Below are 25,223 nucleotides of genomic sequence, written 5' to 3' on the forward strand. Positions count from 1 at the left end.
GTATACTAGCTTGCAGGCTCCAAGCAGGCCCGTAGCTACATGTGGAGGAGGGTTGTGGGGGCCCTGCCCTTGACGTGGGTGGGGGCTCTCCAACTCAGGTCCCCAACAAGCTGTGGGGGCTTCTGCCACTGCCTCCTCCCTCCCCTCTTCCCTCACTCCGGAGGTGTGGGAGAAGCAGCCGCCAAGCCTCTGGGAGTCATAAGTCTCCTCTTGAACCTTCACATATCACAGCAGAATTTACACTATCACTGAATGAGCTGCGTATTTCGGAGAGCTATCTGTCCTTGATACAGGGTTTGCACCTGCACTCCAGTTTGTACTTCTGCACTTCGAAGACTGGATGTAACCGCTCAACAATGCCTTTCTGCAACCTGCTGACCGGGGCCCTGACCCGGGGGAGTTCCCCTCACAATCCAGCTGCACAACAGACTCCATTTCCTGTTCAAGTCCTCGAATGAGGGAGATGACTTGCCCCAGGCACAGAGCACATTGGTGGTGTCCTGAAAAGGTTTGAGGACATACTCCACCTGGGAGATGGTGAACTAGTCACTGATGCTGAGCTCACCCTCCCCATGTTGGATGGTCATGGAGGACATGACATCCTATACCATACTCCTCTGCTTCACCAAATGAGCAATCATGCCACAGGTAGAGTTCCACCGGGTGCCCACTTCCTGGATGAGGACATGTTCTGGCTCTCCTCCACCTCTCTCAGCAGCCATGCAGCCTTGATGCTGCATGAAAAGTGGCCAGCCAAGTGCCCACAGTTCTCCAGCAGGTTCTTGATCTCGTTGGTGACTTCACTGCACCCTGCTCTGGCATGGCTCCCCAGCCAAAGGGCATCACTCACCTCCAGGTGCAGCTTGTGTGCCATACAAACTGTGTTCCTGAGGCAGGCCCCTCAGCAGCCTTACGCATGTTTGGGCTACCATCCATGAGCAGATAGCCTCGAGACCACCGAACCACTTCCTCGGACTACTCTGTATAATCACCATGATACTGACTGCCATGTGCTCCACATCCATCCTCTGAGCATGGAGGAGAACTGCCTTGCAGCCAGGCAGAAGCATGCCTGCCCTCACCTGCGGCATCTCCTTGGACCCACTACAGAATTCTTCTGACTGCCACCAGTGGGCAGTGAGGGAGAGAGATCCGTGGTGGCGGCTGCTCCAAAGGTCCGTTGTCAGGTGGATGGTTTGCCCTTGTGCACTGCCGTTTGGGCAGCACCAGCAAGAATTCTCGAGCGACAACCCAGCCCCATGGACACAGAGGACATGGGGGAGTAGGTGCAGGGAGCCCCAAATCATACTTGAGTAGGAGGCTGCCACTGGGGGAGGCTGCGTTTGTAGCCCATAACCAGTCTGCTGAGTGGGAAGTGTTGCTATTCTCCCATGGCCATGAGTGTGGCTCCTTCCATCCCCTCACGGCTCCGCATGGCGAGCCAGGTAGTACCAGAACACGGATATTTGATATGGTACTTGCTCTCAGCTGCTAGGACATTGTATGCGCAGCTGTGGAAGCAAGAAAAAATACCAGAGAAATGGGACTGGATTATAAAAGTGATGTCATGGAGTGAAATGGACAAATTAACAAGAAAATTAAGAGACTATGATTTGGAGCTTTTTAAGCTGAAGAAGTTCAGAAGATACGTAGAAAAAGAGTGGAAAATAAAAGGACATTGGACAATTTTTGATAATGATTAAGTTCTTTTTATTTATTTTTTAGAACAAAAGTATAATTTGTGTTTTTTTAATAGTTAAAGGTACCTTTAATTTTTTTTAAAGTAAATAACACTGGCGGGGTTCAAGTAACGGGGGGAGGGGTGGGGGAAAAGTAAGATATGGGGTAGAAGAATTTCTCTCTTTTTAAGTCGTTATAAGATGTAGATATAGTTTTGCTACCATATGTTACTAATAAAAATTGTTTATTACAGAACACTGGATATTTGAGATGCAGAGAAAGGAAGCAACCCCACATCATGGCAGTGGAACAATCCCAGCAGAAAGCACTAGAGGAAGTAGGGGTGGAGTAATGGGGGTACTAGAGAGCAGCTAGGCAGCCCCAGGCAGGAACACCAGAAGATAGCAATCAGTAGATCCCAAGAAGTGGTGGGGTGAGTTGGCTGTTTGTGGTACAGAGGAAAGAGGCAACTCCAAGGCAAGGTCTGTGTACAAATTCAGGCTGAAAACCCAAGAAACAAGCGGGAGTATAGTAGAGGAGCAGAAAGGGAACCACAGGGAGTCTTCAACAGTGCGGGCAGTAGAAACACATAAGTGGGGTGAGGAGGACGTTTGGGATGCAGAGGAAAAGAAGCAACCCCAAGCCATGGACTGTGTAGAAATTCAGGCAGAAAACCAAGGAAACAATGAAGGATATTGTTGAGGAGCAGAAAGGGAACCCTAGGCAGCAACTCTTTAATGTGAGCAGTGGAACCCCACAATATGGTGGGTGTTTTAGGTACAGAGGAAAGAGGCAATCATGGAACAATTAAGTCAGAAAACACAGGAAAAGGTGAGGAATATTGTAGGAGAGCAGAAAGGAAAGCCCAGGAAGAGGTGTGTGTGTGTGTGGTGTGTGTGTGTGTGTTGTAGTTCTGCAGCTTGGCAATCACAGACAGCTGCTTGGAAACAGTGAAATGCTGAAGAGGAGCTGGGTGTTAGGCAGAAGGCCAATCAGTACCAGTGGACCAAGTCAGACAGAAAACCCAGGAGGAAGGGGAGTTATGGCAGTTCAGCAGCCTGGCAACCCCAGACAGCTGCTCTGAAACAGTGCAGGCAACCCAACCCCAAGAGGAGAGGAGATGAGGTGGGTGTTACACAGGAGGCAACTCCAATCAGCACTAGGGGACCAAGTCAGACAGAAAACCCAGGAGGAAGGAGGGGGCATTGCCATTTAGCAGCCCGGCAACCCCAGACAACTGTTCTGAAATGGTGCAGGCAACCCAACCCCAAGAGGAGGCAAGTTGAGTGCTGGAGATGTACAAGCAGGAGGCAACACCAATCAATACCGGTAGACCAACTCAGAGAGAAAACCCAGGAAGAAGTGGAGGCTTCTTGGAGATAGAAAGGAGTGAGGCAACCCCAGGCAGAGGCAGTAAGTATGGAACAGGCCCCTCCAAGGGAAGCTGACAAACACAGATCGCCATGTCCATGGCAGCGGTGACGGTGGGTTAAAATGGAAAGAAGTAAAATCAATATGCAGAAACACAAATCTCCTCTAAAGGAAAAACAACTCAAGGTGCGTATATGGGAGATGAAATCCCATCAAACTGATTTCCCCACAAAAGCACCCCCCCCCACGCACAAAAAAAAGGAAAAGTAGCAACCCCTCATCGTCTCACTGCAACCCAAAGTAAGGGGGAAGAAAGTGAGAAATGGAAAAGTGCAGAAAACTCCCCAAATCCCTCCCCCCCAAGCACCCAAAAAGTTTTCAAAGAGCAACCACTCACTATCCCACTGCCACCCAAGGTGGAGGGGGTGTGGACCGAAATGAAATTTTTAAAAATGAAAAGAAGGCAGACAGCACACTTTGGAAAACCGAATGAATTCAAGCCAGGTGTGCCCGCTCACCCACCTGTAGATGCAAAGTTAGAAACCAAGGGGGGAAAAACAGCAACAAGGGAACCCCAGGGAAGCCAAAGTCTCCTGGTTCCAGCTGACTGATAATGATATCTCTAAGTCTTGTGCGGCAGTGTGTATTGTGGCCAGGAGATCCACTAAATCCACCCCCCCCCCACCCCCAGCCTGTGTTTAAAACATCGCCTGTGTTTAAAAGCATCAGTGCTGAGAGACTGCAGCAATGTGGTGGATCAAGGCTGCTATATCATTGGGTCAGCCTTTAGAATGAGGCATTGGCCAGAGGGCTTTGGAGTAGAGATCAACACAGAATTGGTTCTGACCTTGGGATGAATGCAGCCCCAATATAGTGAGTGGTAAAAGCACAGCATGCCTTAAACATAGACCGTTCCCTCCCCGCATGACTAACAACAAGAACAGAAAACTCCATCCACTTCAGCTGGTCTTCAAAACTACAGGGGCTGGGGAGGTCCAAACAACTCCAACTAAAGGGCACAATAACCTTCTGACTTACAATACTTATGGTAAACAAAGGAGAATTTCAAGGCTCTGGTAACACATGCCTCTAAGAATTTCACCTTGAACCTGAAGGCAGCCAGGAAAAAGTTCCTTCAGTCAGGCCATTTAAACGGTCTCCCATCAGGCCACACATTCAGACTTATGGCAAGATATGAATAAAGGCAGAGAGTGGGAAGGTTTCTATAAGTCAAGAAGGGTCTGCCCACCCCACCTCCTAGCTTTCTCTCAGGCTGGAGAGATGGAAGGGGAGATCCTTCAGTTGGGCACCCTCTGCCAGGCCATGCCTCCAAGCTTCTTCCCTCAAAACTGAGGAAAGGGAAGGAATGATGGAATTTTCCAGATCGGAGGTCTTTGCCTGGTCACACCCCCAAGCTTCGTCACTTGGAACTGGGAGAGCGGAGGGAGGGGTGTTCTTCCGTCAGACGACCTCCAGGCTTTTGGTCAGAGCAGAGAGAAGCCATGCACAGAGTCATTCAATCAGGTAAGAGAAAAGAGGAGAGTGCTATTTCTGGACGTATGCCCTACCGTCACTTGAGGCAGGGCTTGGGTGTCAATTCCAAGGACTTCAATGTTGAAAGGATCAAGTCCGCTGATGACAGGGTGAGCCCAATGGAGAATAAATCAGACACCGAAGATTGATTTCATGTCAACAATGGTGAATGACCTCAAGAAGTGGAAAGGCATCAACATCATGGGGATTGTAAACATCCCTACAACAACTGTCAAAGTCTGATAACAAGGACAGGGACCATTGATGTCAAGCTGAGCCCTAGGTAGATGGTTGCGACTTCACATTGGGGCTGCTCAGTGTCGTCAAGCAACCCCTCCAGGTTTCTCCCCTCAGAGCTGACAAAGTGAATGAGTGGGGAGAAGTGCCTTTATTCAGGCTGGTGCACAGAACATGGAGGGAGAATGTAGCAGGAAAGACAGAACATGGAGGGAGAATGTGGAAGGAAACACAGAACATGGAGGGAGAATGTGGCAGATTTTATTTGTTAGTCTTCACCAAAATGAACAGTGAAAGAATTAAAGGAAGTATATAAAGGTAATTATGAGGGAAAATGTGTAAGAAAAATCTAGAGTTTAAGAGTTTGATAAAGGGAAGAGCTGCTCTCCCTGTAGAGGCAGGAAAAGAACTGGAGGGCGGGTCATTCCGAAGGCACCAAGAGGAAGTAGAAAAAAGTATTTCCTGCCTCCCTGAACGATGGGTGGGAATAACCCACAGAGATGGCTTCCAACTCAGAGGGAGCATGTGTCTTTTTTCAGGCTGGTGTGCAGCCAAAGCCTTTGAAAAGAGCTCTTCTGAGTCCAGATCTATCCATACATGGCTTCAGGGGAAAATTAGTGACAGTGAGAGCAGGTCGTTCTGTTGTGTGAACCTCTAGGCAGTTGGCATAGAGAACAGCTGATTAACAACACCATGTAAACAACAGTTGGTCCAATTCTGAGGAGGCTCCTTTTGAGCCACAACGACACAGTGGAAATCTAGAAACAATTCTTCTTTTAAAAGGAAACTTATGAGAGAGAAGTCTCCTCAGCCTCAAAACTGTGAGGAAAAAACAGAGCACAGCAGTGGAGATCCTCTCTCTGTGTTGGCAAAAAAAGAACTGAAGGAGTAGCAGCCCCCCTCCTAGTAACGTGGTCATATTGGCAGGACGGTGCCAGAGGGAAGAAAGGTTCACCTAGTTTATTAGACCGCTTGGCAATCTTTTCTGGGCTGGCCTGGGACTCCTTAGTCCCCAGGTGGAACTGCACAGAAACCACAAAGATGAACTTGGAATTTTAGTAATATATTGGAGAGATTTTTAAAATCATAGCAAACCACATTCCAATCTAAGCGTCAGTAAGTTATTACCACCACAAGGATGGAAAGAAATAATCCTGCCAAGATGACACAAGCCAGCCTCACCATGAAATGCGCTGCAAGCAGCTGTACGTTCTAATACTGCTTACAAAAAATGTAATAAATATTTCAATAAGGTTATATGAACATTCAACATATTTATGTTTTTTAATATATATTTGATCAAAAATCCATATTTTTCCAAAAATCCACCATGTATCACTTGTTGGGAAAAGACTGTGTTTTTAAACAAACCCCCATGTTGGCACTGGACTCTTATGGACTATATATGAATTGGTGTTTGCACCTTGCCAGTTATGGGCAGCAGGCCCACACGGATTGTCAGTTTGCTGAGCCAGGCCAGGGTTAGAACACACCTGCTTGGATTGCTATGTCTACCCAGCTATGACTACTCCAGATTGACGGCATAGCCAACACAGACCATCAACTGTGATCCTGGTTCCTAGAAACCCAGGCAGCTGCAGATCAAGGGGAAGCCATGCTCCTGGAGAATTTTTAAAAGGATAACATGTTTTCCTGCCTACCTCCATGAAGACATTTCAGAGGGTGCATATACCGCATTCCAGCATCATTGCATAAGCTTTACCTACGCAAATACAACTGTCTCACTGCTAATGAAGGACTGTTGCAATTAAAAATACAAAAGACTGCCTGTCACCTGGCCAGGAAATCATCTTCTATCAAAAGAGCATCATTGGAGTTATCAATCAGATCCTGTCACACATCTCCTTTCTTTTCAGTTATTTTGTCTTCCTCAATGTCTTTCTGGAGAGCCAGTTTGGTGTAGTGGTTCAGTGCGCGGACTCTAATCTGGGAGAACCGGGTTTGATTCCCCACTCCTCCACTTGCACCTGCTGGCATGGCCTTGGGTCAGCCATAGCTCTGGCAGAGGTTGTCCTTGAAAGGGCAGCTGCTGGGAAAGCCCTCTCCAGCCCCACCCACCTCACAGGGTGTCTGTTGTGGGGGAGGAAGGTAAAGGAGATTGTGAGCCACTCTGAGACTCTTCGGAGTGGAGGGCGGGATATAAATCCAATATCTTCTTCTTCTTACCTACGGTTCCCATTTGGATTTTATTAGCATGTCCAGACAACCACATTTGTCCCTCGAATTTAACTCATCAGCATCCTGACTTGCCTCGGTTTGATGTCGGTATTATTAGACACCGGAGAAAGTCCAGTCCTTTTCTGCAGAAGTGGCACATATTTGGGTTATTCCTGTTTAGACAGCTCATGCGGAATACTGTGCCTTGGAATGTTTGGCATCCGCCTTCCGCCCCTCCCACCTTTAAAAAAAAAAAGCCCCAGGAGACATATGCACAACCAGATCATTGGGAATCTGAGGTGAGGCTTCTGCTTCTCCAATCAACACAGAATCCACGTGAGTGGAAGAACGGGGGGGGGGGGGGAATATTTTTTCAATGTGGACGATTTCCAGATATCATTGTCACTGCCCATTTTCAGAAAAGTATTTCGTAGGAGTCCCCTAGTTTGAATGGACAATGTTAATTCCCGGAACTTCCACCCCCTCCCCCCTTGAAGCAACATTGATTCCCCACCTCCCAACGTTTGGGAGCACGTTTAATGAAAACACCACTGCAGGAATCACCGTATGATTGCTCAGCAACTGAATGAGAGTGAGAAGACTTTGAATCTGCCTGATCGGTTGTGTGCATGCTCCAAGAGAAGAGCGTGATAGCATTCTGTATGTCTGATCATTCAACGATATCGGGACAAGTCGCATTCTTAGATGCTCATCTGATCAGCCCTGCGTCGAATCAATATTCGGCGGTTCAAATTGGAGCGCTGCACACCCGCTTTTAATGTGACGTGTGACCGCACTCACAGTTTTCTTCGTTTTAACATATGACCTACTCAGAGAACTATTATTGATCTCTGAGAATCTCTTGTCTAAAACATCCTGGGAACCATCACCAGGCAGGAACATCATGGGCTCCTGCCTCGGGATATGAAATTGGCTATTTAAGGCTACCTTTTTGGCAACTTGGGTGTGACTCTGAGAGTACCTTTACCTTGCTGCTGGAGCCATCCCCATTCTTGATCTGTTTGGGTCCATTATTACAGGTGATGCTGGTCATCTCATGCTATCCCTTTACCTTCCCTTTGTTTTCACTGCGGAACTCTCTCGTCTTGCCAGATAGGTACAGTATACCACTTAACAATTCATCCTGCTAATGCAAACGTCTGTATCTTTTCATATCTATTTTTCCTAGTTCTCGTCTTGCCAGATAGGTACAGTATACCACTTAACAATTCATCCTGCTAACGCAAACGTCTGTATCTTTTCATATCTATTTTTCCTAGTTCTGTATTGCTTGTGCTGAGGGTGTGCTTTTAATTTGCGTGATAGAGATTATCCCCAATAAAATTAATTTGATTTAATTAAAGAACTCTCTTCGGGTCTCCTGGGAAATACTGACTGCTGTATATATAGGTTATAACTCCCTTATTATTTTGCCGTCTTGCCCATCTAACTAGAATCCCCCAAATTAATTTAAAAAGCCAATTTGGCTAACATGCTGGGACACGGGCGATACTTCAAACAACATATATATTTGTATATATGTTGTTTGAAGTATCGCCTATGTGCCAGTGATATAAGGTGGATTTTAAAAAAAATCTTTGATGCACTTAATGAATCCCAACACATTAAAAAAATATATAGTGGATTTTTGATAAAATATATTAAAACACATACAAATATATTGAATGTTCATCTAACTTCACTGAAGTATTTATTATGTTTTTTGTAAGCAGTATTAGAACATATACCTGTTTGCAGCATATTTCACAGCGAGGTTGCATGTTTAGTGTTGCTCTGTGTCTACTGTGGTCCCTTTAATTATTCCAAGGTAACACAAATAGCTATCACACAAGGAGAACCCACTGAACAACACTTCCAAGGAAAAAAAGACTCACCAACTACCATTATGTTGAACTCAAACCCTTGCTTCATGGCTTTCCTCCGCATCTGCTCGAGGATGGCATCGATCCCAACATAGCCGAAGTCAGCCGTTGGCTTCTCTGTCCGCGTTGGTGCAGCTTGCTTAAGGGCAGCATCTCGAGGGGTGTCTGTCATGCTGCCTGGGTAGCTGGGAATGGCCTCTGAATCTGCTGGTGAAAAGGGAAGTCGTAATACTGACGGTAAGCAAAAACATGTAACGATGTGGAATGGTACACTATTGAAAATCTAAAGGACTCCTTTCTTAAATGTAAATCTGCCAAAACAATCATCTGTGGTTTTACTTAGTATGGCATAACTTATTGAAGTGAGGTGAACTGTCTCAAAGGACATGACTTAATTGTGGTGGTACCTTAGCTACTTCCTCACTATTACTATATATTTAGTCAGCTTTGCTAAATTTCAGGTTCCAGGTCAAAAAAAAGTATTTCCATTGGTGCAATCATTTAGTCATTTCCTTACGTTTTATTGCTCCAAAATGAAACCTATGTTAAATTAAACCTATGTTTAATTTATATATAGCTTTTTATTTGTTGCTAAATTTAAAACTTTTTTTTTTAAAAAAATGCTGTTCTCAATGGCTTTTTTGACAGATTGCTTATAATTCTCACTTGAGAATCCTATGGATTTGAAGCAGCTGTTAAATACTATTAATGCATTCATAAACACTGAAGGGTATGGGTCACATCTTAGTCACTGGGGTTGACAATGTGGAACAAAAGCCAGCTAAAATTGTTTACCATAGTTTGGGTACCCTAACCTTCCGTACAGAGAATAACATCAGTCCCATCCCTGATTGTACATCTAAGTTTCTATTTTTGAACTATTATGAAACACACACAAAATTTTTTTCCTTCTGTGCAGAAATGGAGGTTGAAGCTTAGATGAACTTACTGATCACAAGCATAAATGTTACAGAAAAAAACCGCTGCTGCATAAACTCTTACTTTGCCTTGTACATACCATGCTTTGCTTCTTGGAAACTGGAAGTTTGTTTTTGAACACACACACAGCCCCCTCTGCATCTGGGGTACTATGTCTCTCTCTACACAACCTGGACTCAGGTTTGTGCCAATCTGTCAGAGAATTTGAAAACGATTTGTGCACAGTGTTGGATGAGATGACCTCCAAAAGCCTTGTGATTTTAAAACTCAATCTGAAAGCACATTGCGATAGACAGTTGCAAATATTCCTGGATTTAAAAAAAAAATGCTAGGGCAAGAAAGCCCAGATGCCTTTCAATGATTCCTGAGTTAGCATCATTTTCAGAAAGGGAGAGCCAAGCAATTTTCCTGTTTTTCTCACCACTAAAAAAAAAAAAAAAAATCCATATGGAATTAAACCACTTGTCATCAAATAGCAGCCACTAAGTGAAACAAAGCATGTTTGAAGTCTTATCCATTACAAACCAACCTGAAATAGGAGAAGATAGACAAAGAAACCAGAACACCCCAACTCTTGCACTTCATACTGTCCGATAGAATGCATCCACAATGTTGCATAAAATCAAAGATGATGTAGTAGATAGGAATAGGACCCACGAGGCTGAAACTTTAGATTTTCCCCTATCTGGATGAGATGGACAGTTTCCTCACTCAGATCTACTGAACCAGGCTTTCAGTTCCTACAAACCCTAAAAGTACTATAGAGGATCCAAACCCAGAAGCCTCATGATTTGTATTCTGGCACTCTTTGTATTAAGCTGTTTCAGGCTGCAGAATTGGGCAGTGGGGGGAGGTACAGAAATGTTCCCTTCCAACGGTCTAATTTAGACCTTGCCAGTTTTTCTTGTTTTGTGTGTATACATGCTACCAGCTTACTAGTTTCCCCATCTTTGGATCCTTTTAAGATCAATCTGTAGCACAAATCAGCTTTTGGGCAGTCACTGATCTGTGACACCACGAACTGGATATGAGTCTACCTTAGCTGCAGTTTCAAACACAAAATGGGAAAATAAAAAATTAGTCCCTCTTTTTAAAAGAAAAAGCAAAGAGCTGTAATTAAACAGTGACATTTTATCTCCAAAACCTTTCCCCAGAAAATAAATAGTTGCTGATGGCTAATTAATTCCATTCTAGCCCTCTTTCCCATGCTACTTTGGAAAGTCTACTTCTGACACGATCTCATCTTTTTTTGTTTCCATGTCTTCTTTTCTAAACACAATTCATCTTCCCCATTTGGCTATTTTAAATAGTCTAGATTAAAGCGAGTCATCCATTATGGCCATTGGAGGGGGAGGGGAAGCTGTGTGCCAAAAATGTGTGCTTTGTACACAACGTTTGGCAGGGGGAGAAGTCTACACAGAACCAATGACTCTTTGCATCCACTATGCAGGAGCAAACGACTCTACAAGGCAAGGAAATGAAACTCCATCACCACAGTGCCACGGCTACAGCACAGCTGTTCAAAACCCATTTGAAGCAGACAAAGATATCAGGCACTTGGCTCACAGGTGTCAAACAAAATGTCAAACTTTTTTTTTTTTTTTGCCTATTGTACAAGTTTGCTATGAAAGTTCATGGCAACCCAAAGAGCCAGATGGGAACATTCTATCTCCACCATCCCCGGAAAATGCTGCTTATTCTTCTCCAGGAAGCTAACCGGAACTTGGGCCAAACTGGAGATTGCAGGTATTCTATGGAACCATCCTGAAACTTGTAGATTTGAGTGCATTTAAATACCATGCATACAAAGCTTACAGCTAGTTATAGATTGTAATCAAGCCCTTCCAGATTGTGTGGTGACCTACATCTCTCCCTGCTGCTTAGAGAGGCCTACAGAGAGTGAAAAAGAAATGTACATTTCAGTCTCCGCTGAAAAACCTACAAATCAAACATGAAGCGCATGCAAGCCTTAATACACGACAAAACTCCATACAGAACAAGGAAATGTCTCACTGCATACTAGTTTGCACTTGTCTCCCTTACTTTTTGCAAGAGCACTGATCTCCACTCATCTCTCAATCATATAACAGCTGTTGAGCTCCCCTTCCCACAATCATGTAACAGCTATCCTTCCCACAGACAAACAAGAAATAACTTATTTAGGAAGTTATGGACCACTAAATAATCAGAGATCATTTTGGTCCGAGAATGCACTTGGATTTAAAAATTTCAGGGACAACCTTGGGCTTGACTTGAAGAAAAAACAAACAAAATGTTTGTCCCAATATGCAAGCAAATATTCCCAAAGCTCTCATGGATTCAGATGAGTAAGAAATTTATATTATCACTTACCAAGTAGTGCCAATAGCTGTCAATCACATTTAATCCAACTACTGCCAACCTTGTTAAGCTGGGGAGACGGATGATCACAGACTGGTATGTGTGCATGTATGGTGAGGGCATTAGTATCCTAGATGTAGGGCCACTTAGACAAAAGGAAGTGGTTTGTAGTCACTATACTCTTGATGTTTATCTGCTCTGCTATCACCTGACTGCCAAGACCAGAAAAACAAAGATTTCTGTAGAAAGTTCCAGTAAAAGTAAAATTCAATAAAATACTTTTTAAAAACAGGCACCCATTCCAACTGGACTATATTCTCTAGTCTCCTCATAGGGTATTTATCCATCCAGATATCATTCCAGAATGGTTGTGATTATGGAGTTAAATGCAGAAATTTGAAACAGATTCAGAAATTGATTGAATAGCCCAGTAATCATCCAATCAATCAATCAATCATTTTATTTATATCCCGCCCTCCCCGTCGAAGCAGGCTCAGGGCGGCTAACAACATCAAATCAAATACAGTAAATTATACAATAAATATTTAAAAGCAATAGCTAGTTTAACAGTTTAGTTAAGATTCTAAAATTACTAAAATTAACATTCTGGTGCTATTTCAACAGATGGTGAAAGTCACTTAGGCAAGTCCCTCTATCTTTTTAATCGGTGAAGGCCATCCCGAAGAGGATGGTCTTGCAGGCCTTGCGAAACTGTTCAAAGTCCCGCAGGGCCCGCACTTCTTCCGGGAGCTGGTTCCATAAGTGTGGAGCTACAATAGAGAGGGCCCGCATGTTAGTGCTCTGTAGTTTTGCATCCAGATACCTATGAGGCAGAAAAACTTTGTATATGTAACATTTGGGTACTACAATGTTGGAGGTGGCTAATATATATATTTTTTTTTGCAGGGGGAAGAGCCCTTTTTATGAAAGCAAGCTTTGTATCACCACAGAAGGTTTTTTTTTTAAAAAAAAACACTTTGTACAATTAAACATGCCTTAAAATAAAAATAATTATGTCAGCAAGATTGTTTTTTTTAAAAGGGGAAAGAGTCAAATGAACCCATAAAACAGCACTTCTATTTGCATTTAGATGGAGATGAATCTACATATGCCTTTAACATTTGCATAATCCGGGAAACAGAAGAGCATGTGCCACATAATTTGAAAAAAGAGGGGGAATGTAATTTAAAAAAAATTCTAAAAGAAGTTGCAGAAGTATCATTCTTATATAGCTATGTCTTCTGAAAATATGCATATCAAATTTTAAAGTCCTGTTTCCCCCTTTACTTGCATCATCGTGAAGGATACAGCAACAGAATACCTGCTCACCTTCTAGCTCCCAAATGGTGGGAATGAGTCAGCGAGAGCACAGTGCAGCTTATAAAATCTGATTTCAATCAATTCACAAAGAAGCAGACAAGACACGGTCTTCTGCAAACACGCTGTTCGGAGAGCCACGCATACTACATTCATGAGAAAATGAGTTCGACTAGTTCCTGGCCCCTCGTGCTCCTTTCCCCTCATATCTTACAAACACAGCTAAGGGCCAAACTAGACATGATGGCATCCATGGTTTCAACCCCTGGATGAGGACACCGTTGTAAAGAGATTTAAAAATACTGTGAGGGCGGGCTGAGGTGTTTGCCCCCTTCCCCCCCCCCCAGCATATTTTCAAGAGATGAAACTGCTGTGGGGTAACAGCAGCTGTTTTAGCACTTGAAAAGGCATATGCTGGGGATGTCTCAGCCTGCCACAATGCAAGCCCGATCAGGATCAGGCCCTTGCAGCATTTTTTAAATCTCTTTAAAATAGCAGGCTGGACCTGTGGGTGCTGTCCTCTCTAGTTTGGCCCTGAGATCAAAGACTTTGATTGAAGGAAACTCATTGTGATGGCTCAGAATCATGGCACGTTGCTTGCCTTATTTCTTGGGTTAATATTCGTATGTTACAAACCAAACCTTTAAGTGCCTACATTCTGACAGTACAGTGAGTTGTGGGGTTCCCCACTCCCAGAAGCCCCTAAGTCTTCGAATTTAGTTCTGTGGTGTGAAGGGATAGGAGTGTTATGAGTTCAAAAATAAGCCTGACTCACTCATTGGGCAAGCCAGAGTCTATGTATGATATCTAAAAGCCACATGTGCTAGTACAAAACCACCAAGAGAGAGATCAACAGTCACCATTCACCAAGAAGGAAACTGCATTTCGAAAGCACTCAATACAAAGGGGAGCCTCTTAAGAACACAAGGACAGCCCTGCACAATCAGTCTAAAATGCACACTGAGCCCACCGTTCTGCTTCTACCATGATTCACCAGTACTTCTTGCAACTGAAGTTGATAAAACCAATTGTTATCCTAATCCTTTGACATGTCTAAAAGAAACATTACGGCACATTTTTTCTTAATTTATTATGTAAACTCTACTTAGTAATAGAATAAGACATGATTGCATTTTTGAACTTTGCTTTTATTTCTGTACTTGCAATATTCCTAATAAAATATTTTAAGCTGGGGGGAAAAAAAGTTGATAAAACAAGGTTCATTCCGGGAAACAATGAGCAAAGTGCCAATTTAAATGTCTCAATAGCCATATGCTGGCCACTGCACATATTTGTGTGGTTATCTTTAACTTCTTATTGCCTTGATTTGAATCCAGTAGCACTTAAGAGACCAACAAAATTTTCAGGGTATAAGCTTTCAAGAGTCAAAGCTCCCTTCATCAGAGCTTTGACTCTCAAAAGTATATTCAGAAACCCTTGCTGATCTCTAAATTGACCCTAACATAGATCTTACTGGGCAATATGTGTTCATACATAAATACCTTCAATTCCTTTAGGTTTTACAGTATGCCAGAATTGGGAGCGAGAAGGCTGATTATCTTGCTATGTTAAAGTTATTATCAAGGACTTGCAAGCATTACAACATAGTCATATCCAGAACAGCACACACACTGTGGACTTAGTGGTCAAACACAGAATTCCTCATGTTGAAAATTCTGGCTTTTACGAAAAATAAGCACAGTATTCAGTCATAAAAAGTAGGAATTTGTGATCCAGAAAACGGCTTCAGTCAGTGCTCTGTATAGCTTCCTGTGTCTCTTCCATAAGTTGCTATCAACTGCTGTCCTGGCCCTTGCCAGCAACTAATCTCCAAATTTTCCCCACTGCTTCTTGCCGTATCTGTCCACATCTTTCCCATAGGCTCCAGAGTGGAGTGCAAGAAGAATACTGTCAAAGTGAAAATATGCAAACGCCCTTTCCAGAGAAGCAATTGTGAGAGGTTGTTTTTTGGGGGTGGGGGGAGTATGTCATTCATATAGCCAATGACTGTTACTTTCAAACTGTGTTTTGGGAAACCCTGGAGTTCCTCAGTTATGACAGAACAGTTTTCCTGAAAAGACAACTCACCCACAACTGCTGAACTTACACTGCAATGATCCACCGAACAGGAATATGAATATGTTCTAACACCAGATTTAAATGTGAAGCTGGCAGGCAAGAAGAACTTACCTGTGAGATACTGCCCTCCCATTTGGTTAACCTGAGCTGTCAGCCACCAGGCATGCTATGTTGCCATGCCACAGATCCATAGCCAAGGCAGGCTTTGTAATATTAGCATGCCAGCAACACACTATGCTCAGCAATCCACAGGAGGAAACAATGGGTCACATGGTTAAGGTCTTCTTACCAATGAATGTCATCAAAGATTTCAGGTTTTCACAGCTGGTAACATCATTAGGGTTTGTAGAATCTTTTGGGCTCAAGTGCCGTGTTCTACTGGAGAAAGTTTTTCTTCCAGACGTTTCGTTCTCGGCTACGGAGAACATCCTCAGTGGCGTTGCAGTCGGAGCAGGCGCTCTGACCTTTATTTATTTATTTATTTCTTGGCTGCTGTGCATTGAGTGAGGCCAGGGCTGCTGGAGAGCTGCTATTTCTAGGCTGGAGGGGGTGTGGTGAAAGGGCAATAGGTTTGTGGATGTGCCCATTGTTTGGTGGGGCTTCCTGGAAGGGTAGTGATAAGGAAACTGGCTGTTGAATGCGACCATTGTTCTGTGTTAATTGCTGGAAGGATTGGAAGGGGTGTGAAGAAAAGGCAGATGGTTGTTGACTGTGCTGATTGTTCTGCTGAATGTGCTGGTTGTTCTGTGAATTTCTGCAGTTTATAGTAGGTAGGGTGTTTTGCAGAGCTGGATAGCAAGATTGGTGGATGGAAATGCCTTCTTCCTTTCTGTTAAAGTTGTGCTGGTGTTTGTAAATCTCAATAGCTTCTCTGTTCAGGCGGGTATGATAATGTGAGGCTGTAGAAAGGACTTCAGTTCTTTCAAAGTGGATGACGTGGTCTCCTTCTTGAAGTGCATGCTCAGCTACAGCTGATTTTTCTGGCTGAAACAAGTGACAGTGTTTCTTGTGTTCGGTGAGGCGGGTGTTGATACTGATATGAAATATGATACTGAGGCAGGTGTTGATACTGATATGAGAAATCCACTTTCAACCCCTGGAGTCTACAAAATACCCTGCTCCTGTGGTGCAGTCTACATTGGCACTACCCAACGCAGTATCAACACCCCCCTCCCAGCAATTAACACAGAACAATGGTCACATTCAACAGCCAGTTTCCTTATCACTACCCTTCCAGGAAGCCCCACCAAACAATGGGCACATCCACAAACCTATTGCCCTTTCACCACACCCCCTCCAGCCTAGAAATAGCAGCTCTCCAGCAGCCCTGGCCTCACTCAATGCACAGCAGCCAAGAAGGTCAGAGCGCCTGCTCCGACTGCAACGCCACTGAGGATGTTCTCCGTAGCCGAGAACGAAATGTCTGGAAGAAAAACTTTCTCCAGTAGAACACGGCACTGGAGTCCGAAAGATTCTACAAACCCTAATAAATCAATGTCATGCTTAGCAAGACCCAAGCCCTAATCTCACAGCCAAACTAACTTAGATGGAGAGATCTTTATCAATTTTTTTAAAAGCAGCAGTGGAGCAGTACTGCATAGACCATTAAAAATAAGGCAAGAAGAAGCAAACAAATGATATCCTAGATGTAAAATTTTGAGGCCAATGAGTGACTCTGACCCAGTTACTAAACTGAAGAGGAGATTTTATATTTGGATTGGCTTCAAGGGAGCAAGGGAGCTGTACTGCCTGCTCACCCCCCCCCCCCGCAGGAGCCCCTTCCAGCCTCGGATTTTGCAGAGCTACCCCGCCCACCCCCCAGCTCAGTCCCTTCATTGCTACCCACCTGCCAACAGCACTCCTTATAGGTGGCAAGGCGGAAGAGGGCACCAGAGAGGCAGGTGGCAGCAATGGAGAGTGAAGTCGCAGTGGAAAGCGGCACTATGGGCAGTGGGGAGAGTGTGGGGAGGGGTGCCCACCACCCACCCCTCTCCAGGACACCAGTGGCGCCCCCCTCCTTGCAGCACCTGGGGCAAATGCCCCCTCTGCCCCCACCTAGATCCAGCCCTGATGTTTAGACTGTGGCTGTAAGTTCTTAGTTACATAGCCAGTTTTCTCTAAAAGCTCTGCAGAAGCAAAAGGAGTTTAACCATTTTTATTGTTCTAAGTTAAAATGTGGGTTATCCCCTTCTCCCCATGCAGAAACGACTAGTGCAGACTGAAAAACAGTAGCTTTCATGAATCAAGAAGCCCCAGTGCGAGAACGTGCCCTGAGTTTCCTAAGAAATATACCACCTTATATTTTAACTAGAGCCTCTTCTGAAACAGTTGCATGTGTGTAAGTGCTATCAAGCTGCAGCCAACTTGTAACAACCCTAGCAAGGGGCTTTCAAGGCAAGTCAGAAGCAGAGTTGGCTTGCCATTGCCTCCCTCTGCAGAGTCTTCCTTGCTGGTCTCCCTTCCAAGTACCAACCCTGCTTGACTTTTAAGAGCTGCTGAGATTGGGCTAGAACCATGTCGCCTTCCCTATACTATATGTGGTGCGTTTACTTGGGTCCTCTTCTGAAGCCCTTCTCTGGAGACTCTCACAGTCAGTGACAGGAAGGATGGTGACCGGGAGGAAGACCTTTTAAGATGTGCTACGTGTCTCTCTGTAACTCCATTCCCTGCGACATTCTATCTTCATGTTGATTTCCCGTTGGATTATAAAGTTGTATGCAGGGGTGTCAAACTCATGTCTGCAGAAGCAAAAGGAGTTTAACAATTTTATTATTATAAGTTAAAATGTGGGTTATCCCCTTCTCCCCCTGCAGAAACGTTTCGTTCAGACTGAAAAGCAGCAGCTTTCATGAATCGAGAAGCCCCAGTGCAAACTCTCCTCCACTTGCACCTGCTGGAATGGCCTTGGGTCAGCCATAGCTTTCACAGGAGTTGTCCTTAAAAGGGCAGATGCTGTAAGAGCTCTCTCAGCCCCACCGACCTCACAGGGTGTCTGTTGGGGAAGGTAAAGGAGACTGACCGCCCTGAGATTCAGAGTATAGGGCATGATATAAATCCAATATCATCTTCTTCTTCTTATGAGGGTTGGATCTGACATAAATGGGACTTTGTGGGGCCAGGACATGCATGTCATAAAATGTAATGCCAGGTCGTGGCAATATAAACTTTATAATCGACACAAACACACACACACACACATTTTATTTGTGTTTGTGCCCATTATAAAGTCCATATAGTCAAAGCGATGGTATTCCCAGTAGTAATGTATGGCTGTGAGAGCTGGACCATAAGGAAGGCCGAGCGCAGAAGAATAGATGCTTTTGAGCTGTGGTGCTGGAGAAGAACCTTGAGAGTCCCTTGGGCTGCAAGAAGATCCAATCAGTCAGTCCTATGGGAAATCAACCCAGACTGTCCCCTGGAAGGTCAGATGCTGAAGCTGAAGCTCTAATATTTTGTCCAAAAAATGAGAAGGGAGCACTCACTGGAGAAGATCCTGATGCTGGGAAAGACAGAAAGCAAAAGTAGAAGGGGGCGGCAAAAGAGGAGATGGCTGGACAGTTACTGATGTAACAAACATGAATTTGAGCAGACTTTGGAGGATGATGGAAGACAGGAGGGCCTGGCGTGACTTTGTCCATGGGGTCGCAAAGAGTCGGACTCAACTGTGCGACTGAACAACAAATATATATGGAAAGGTGGGAAAATAGTGGGATTTGGCAATGCAATTTTTAAAAATAAAACATCAAGGGAAAGCACAAGGATCACAGATGAAACTAAAAATATAAAATGCTCTGAGTCTGGGAAAACATGAAATGGCTGGGCACTGCAAGCTTCTCCCCTCCCCCGGGGTCTACTCAGATTGGCAATGGCTCTGAACCCACAAATCATCAGGGTTAGAAAAAGAGTCCTGTATCACAAAGTTTTATGAAAGTTAGCAAGGATGCAGAAAGAAAACTTTAAAAGGCGACATCAGCTTCCAATAGCACTACAAAGAATCTTCCTTGCCTTTACCGTGCATTCCCCTACTGTCTACATGAAATGCTTCCTACTGCCTGTACCAGCAGAAGCGCTGATTCACTGGCAATGTATGCCCTTCATTAGCCAGCACTGGGGCTCCTTTTTCCCCCCTGCCAAGAACAGCGAGCTATTTATTACTTGTTAAACAATTCTAAGCATCTAAACAAGCCTTCAAGCATGGAAGAAAACAAAGGCTCTTCTTGTGGCACCGAAGTAATTAGTTCCACAGACAAGGACAACACAAAAGAGAAACGGCATAAGCATTTGCCAGTTGGACTTCATATGCATCTCGATGGATAGGGTGTGTGGCCCCGGCACTGTATACCTCTCTCTGCCTGAGGCCTTACTACAGGGAAGAATTTCAGCCTGCACCACTTGCTATTCATTGTTTACTGACTCAAATAAACATACATTATACTAGAAGAAGAAGATATTGGATTTATATCCTGCCCTCCACTCCGAAGAGTCTCAGAGCGGCTCACAATCTCCTTTACCTTCCTCCTCCACAACAGACACCCTGTGAGGTGGGTGGGGCTGGAGAGGGCTCTCCCAGCAGCTGCCCTTTCAAGGACAACCTCTGCCAGAGCTATGGCTGACCCAAGGCCATTCCAGCAGGTGCAAGTGGAGGAGTGGGGAATCAAACCCGGTTCTCCCAGATAAGAGTCCGCACACTTAACCACTACACCAAACTAGGCAGGGAGGGGTTATGTTGGCCTCCATTAGAATAGTGTGCCAAGTTGGGTTCTCCAGTTTCCCATACTGCAGCTTGTTGACTTGCATTTGTAGGCCTTTCAACCTGCTGACCCAGCTTCATCATGTTCCCGAAAAGGCAACTCAGCTCCCCACTTCTAGCAGCTTTGCTGGTCAGAGCATTTTCTTCCTCTTGGATGACCACACTGAGAAAGTTATAGGGTCAGCCCCACTCCCCCACCCCCCAGTAGCCTATAGAAAATTTCTGCCATGTGCCTCTTTATCTATGAGTTAGCACCACTTTGAGGTGGAGAAGTGACATCCAAGTTAAGTACATTAGATGTAGATAGTACTTTAATAAGACATTTCAAATCCATATATCACTCAGCCAACAAAACATAGACTATATTAAATCTCCCCCTTACAATATAATGAGCTGCACTTCAATAAGTCCATGATCAAATTGGCATTTGAACCCAGGAGCGAATGCCAGCAAAACATGCTACCTTCTGCTACTGCAGTGTACATGACAAAACCAGTCATATAAATAAACTAGTATAGCCACTGCTGATAAATTTCAGAATACTTCATCATTTAACGCTATATACACCATTAAATTTTTGCACATTTTCAATCCCCTAAAAAGAAGAATTGCAGATTTATACCCCACTCTTCTCCCTGAATAAGAGACTCAGAGCGGCTTACAATCTCCTATATCTTCTCCACCCACAACAGACACCCTGTGAGGTAGGTGGGGGCTGAGAGAGCTCTCCCAGAAGCTGCTCTTTCAAGGACAACTCCTGTGATATGGCTAACCTAAGGCCATTCCAGCAGGTGAAAGTGGAGGAGTGGGGAATCAAACCCGGTTCTCCCAGATAAGAGTCCGCACACTTAATCAAACTGGCAGCAGCCCCACTTATAATAGCATACCTCCACAGGAACTGGATAAGCAAGACTCATGTGCTCATCTGACACATTTTCAGGTATTTATATAGAAAAGAATGCCCTTGAATTGCCAGTTAATATCTCCCTTCACATTCCTATGCATACTATGGACTCAATAGTTTAGCACTATTAAAAGTATGTGGTGGAACAGATTACACCTACCTATCCTTCTCTATTAATGGCATAGTGTTAAGACTTGTAGTCGTCTATCCAGAAAGACTGTCTGGCTCCCTCATTTACATAATTAACATCAAAACTTGAATTCAGTGCTTCTGCTGATAATATCTTGATACCTTACATCACAGAACTGTGAACAGCACTTTCCTTTTAACAACTGGAAACTATGTCACTGCTTTGCCCTCGGGAATATGTAAGATTTTGGCACTAGCACACATAGACACTCTCATTCAGGCACTCTACAGGGTGTGTGTGTGTTATTTTTGTAATAGAGAGACAAATAAGCATCTTGCTCAATGAACTGGAACTGAATAGAGTTTTCTTGTGAAAGGGAGATGGGCAAAATAGGATCCTGCAACTCACCACAACTTTGACCCTGTAGAATGGAGGATCATTGAGCATAAAAAAACTAGAAATTAGATTTATGAGCTGGGATCCCTTGACTCAATTAGCTTCCATGAAAGTAGTACAAATCAATGCATTAAACTGGATATGACATATATCGTATTCAACATGTTCAACAGGACCAATTTGGAAATATTTACCTAACCTAGTTAAATCTGATAAAGTATTTTGACATAGCTTTGGGAACCTAGCAGATCCCAAACTAGTCATTAGTCATGCAGTACTTTTATTACAATATACAGATTCTAAAACCAGTACCTTCAAATGTGTTTCATGTGAGCCATTCCTCAAAAAAATGATGACTGGTTGAGAAATATGAATTGAGAAACATCATACTTTGATATTGCTTATTGTTGATCCTTGAGTATATTTGGTACCACATTTTTCAAGAGGACTAGAAACAGAAAAGAGGATTATTAAAAGTTTTATGCCATATTTGCAGGTACCAGCCAGGGGTAATCATTCTGAGACAAGCAGCAACTAACCAGGCAGGGGGGGAAATGGATCAGTAAACAGACCCACTATGTCTACGTTCCCTTCCCTTGCAAAAAAAAAAAAGTTTACAAAAAGATGCAGCTCAGCTGGATGTTTGCCTTTCCTTCACTGCGCTGCCAAGTGCTTTGGCAATGCACCTGTCTGAAGACAGGCTTATTATTCCTAAGGAGACTGGGCAAATGATATTCTAGTATTTTGCTTTGTAAAGAGTTAACGAACTAGGGTGAGAAATCACTGGTACTTCCTGGCAACTCAGACTAGAAATCTGGTTTCAGCCTGGCCTGCTGGAAACACAACATAATACATTTTAGATGGATTACACCCCCAGTTTTATGAAGTGGATAAAGCTTTATCCACTATCAATGGGCATTAGTGTTTTAATCTTCTTAATCTTGGTGGAAATCCTCCACGAAGCCAAACATGGAGTTGCCCAGGAGCAGCTGGTCTCCCTTTTTCCTCAATAAAAACTCTTTCCAGGTTCACATTAGTTCAAGGGAACTAGAGCCAGGTTCAGCTGGCCGATTGAATTAACCTGCTAGCTTTCTCAAATTTGACCACTCCCACCAGCCCAAGTCAAATTAGGTTCCTGTACAGACAATCAGTAAGGCAAAATAGCTACTGTAAAAGTGGCATAGTCTATGTGCCATCACTTAGACATTTTGGATATAAACACAAACAATTAAGTAAGACTGTACTGTTTTTAAGAATCATATGCTCCAAATATTTTGAACATTTATAAGCCCCAAGTTTCTCCCAAGCAAGTGGTACCCAGGCTAGGTAGCACTGGAAATATCCCCACCTGTTCAGGACTGGCAATAATTTGTGCGTAGAAAAATGGAGAGGAATGGGGCTACGTGAGCAGAAAAAAGGAGATAACTGAATTATTTTATTAGTTATGTAGGGAATGTATATTCTGCCTTCCCAGAAACTTGTTTAAGGTGCCTTACAAGAAAAACAATATATTGAGTTCGAAGATATTGACTTGGATTAGAGAAGGGGTGTCAAACATGCATTTCTACAAGCAACTGGCTGTCATCTGCTTCCTTCTCCCTCTCTCTTGCTTCCTTCTGGATAACATCTTGTTTTGCAAGGCTTGCTCAATTGCACAGGAGCTACAGAGCAATTTTCTCTATTTTCTCCATTGGCTGAGGCTCCTCCCTTGGGGAGAGCCGGTTTGGTGTAGTGGTTAAGTGTGCAGACTCTTATCTGGGAGAACCGGGTTTGATTCCCCACTCCTCCACTTGCACCTGCTGGCATGGCCTTGGGTCAGCCATAGCTCTGGTAGAGGTTGTCCTTGAAAGGGCAGCTGCTGTGAGAGCCCTCTCCAGCCCCACCCACTTCACAGGGTGTCTGTTGTGGGGGAGGAAGGGAAAGGAGATTGTGAGCTGCTCTGAGACTCTTCGGAGTGAAGGGCAGGATATAAATCCAATATCTTCTTCTTCTTCTTCTTCTCCTCCTCCTTCTTCTGGAATAGCTTGCTTTGCCAGGCTCTCTCAATTGTACAGCAGAGCTACTGAGCCAAGCCTCTCTTCCTTCTATTGACTGAGGCTCCCCCAAGTCCCTTGTGGAAGGAACGAAAGAGCCAGAGCTTCCATTGCCCTGTTCTCTGGATCCCATGGGAGAAATACGAAGAAATCATCTTTTAAGACCAATGAGTCCTAACGTTTTAAGCATGTTTTAATTTTTTAAAAAAATATATTTGTGTTTTTCTGTGTTCTTTATAAAATTTATACCATCTGCTACCTAATCTTAAATAAGTACACACACGGCCCAATCCAATAAGGTCTCATTTATGTCAGATCTGACCCTCATAACAAATGAGTTCGACACCCCAGGATTAGAGTCTGGCCTAGATGCTCTCTTTGTTCCAACTAGCTTAAGAAATCCCTCCAGACCAAATCTTTTGCTGTGCCCTCAATGAACTACCCAAGTACCACCATTTTCTTCCAGCAGAAATGGAGCTTTCTTCTCTTTTGTAAGTAAAGGTGTTCTCCTCTGTACAATGTTTTACTCCAGACCAACTGCACATTTTGGGAAGCTTAGGACTAATGTTAGCACTTTCTGAACAAAGCTGCTGAACAGCTTTAGTAGAGGCTGCTATTTAGCTCCATCATCTGTTGGTTTTATTTTGTCACCCTTTCATTTCCTGTTACTTGTCAGTCTTAAACTGTGAACTCTTCAGAGTCAGAGAAGAGCAAAATGTGTAGTCCAGTTCTTGTATGCAAGTTTTCACCCAGTTGCCGTCAACTCTTATAAGCAACAGGAAATACGAAGAATGGAGAGAGGTGGTGTTATGTTAAAGCCAAGCACACAGAAATGTAAGATGTAGGTCCTCAATTTCTACTTTCTAAGTACAGTGGACAACAATTCCTGCATGAAAGGCATATTTTCTATCCTGTTTAAGGGTCTAATTCTTACTCATTAAACATCTGAATGCATGCAAAGTTGCACATATTTTTAAAAGAGCTAAAACGCAAATATATTGTAGAATGACCCTATTTCTGTAGTTGCTGTGGTGCACATGGAAACTTTCATCATCAGTGCAAGAAAAGGAAACATCTTCTTCTCTACCCCCACTCAAGCTGAACTTCCTAGCCATCCCTTTTTTTTTTCTTGTGAGAGGTGAGAGGAACTGTTTCTAGAGAAATAGGAGTTCTTTTCTACTTGAAGGACACAGCAGCAGCAATGGTTACAGTTCCTGCCCAGGCCTTGCTGTCAGCACAAGCACAAAGAACTTAAGACTGCATCCTTCTTACGGCACTAGTAACCCCATATCTAATTTTATGCATACTCAGTCACCACAACATTCATTCTCGCAAATCGGCAATACATCAAAGAAAACCCACCACTACCGACATAGCTGAATTTGCAGCATTTATCAAAATGACATCTAACAGCAAAATTATTCTGCACATTTTATTCTGCAATTTAGAAAGT

General features: G+C 43.8%; 1 protein-coding gene across 8 annotated transcripts in view; it reads right to left on the reverse strand.

Annotated features, from left to right (window-relative positions):
* Positions 1-25,223, reverse strand: part of SEPTIN9 (septin 9) — a 382,955-nt gene that overhangs the window by 49,157 nt on the left and 308,575 nt on the right. For 5 of the 8 annotated variants that reach the window (XM_060253406.1, XM_060253398.1, XM_060253404.1 and 2 more), the window contains one exon: positions 8,895-9,089. In XM_060253406.1, coding sequence (XP_060109389.1) covers positions 8,895-9,054 — 160 coding nt within the window. In that variant the 5' untranslated portion in view covers positions 9,055-9,089. The remainder of the gene's footprint in view (positions 1-8,894; positions 9,090-25,223) is intronic. The other 3 variants (XM_060253401.1, XM_060253405.1, XM_060253403.1) reach the window with 1 other exon arrangement.

Source organism: Heteronotia binoei, chromosome 13 (assembly GCF_032191835.1).
Source record: "Heteronotia binoei isolate CCM8104 ecotype False Entrance Well chromosome 13, APGP_CSIRO_Hbin_v1, whole genome shotgun sequence".
Classification (NCBI taxonomy): domain Eukaryota; kingdom Metazoa; phylum Chordata; class Lepidosauria; order Squamata; family Gekkonidae; genus Heteronotia; species Heteronotia binoei.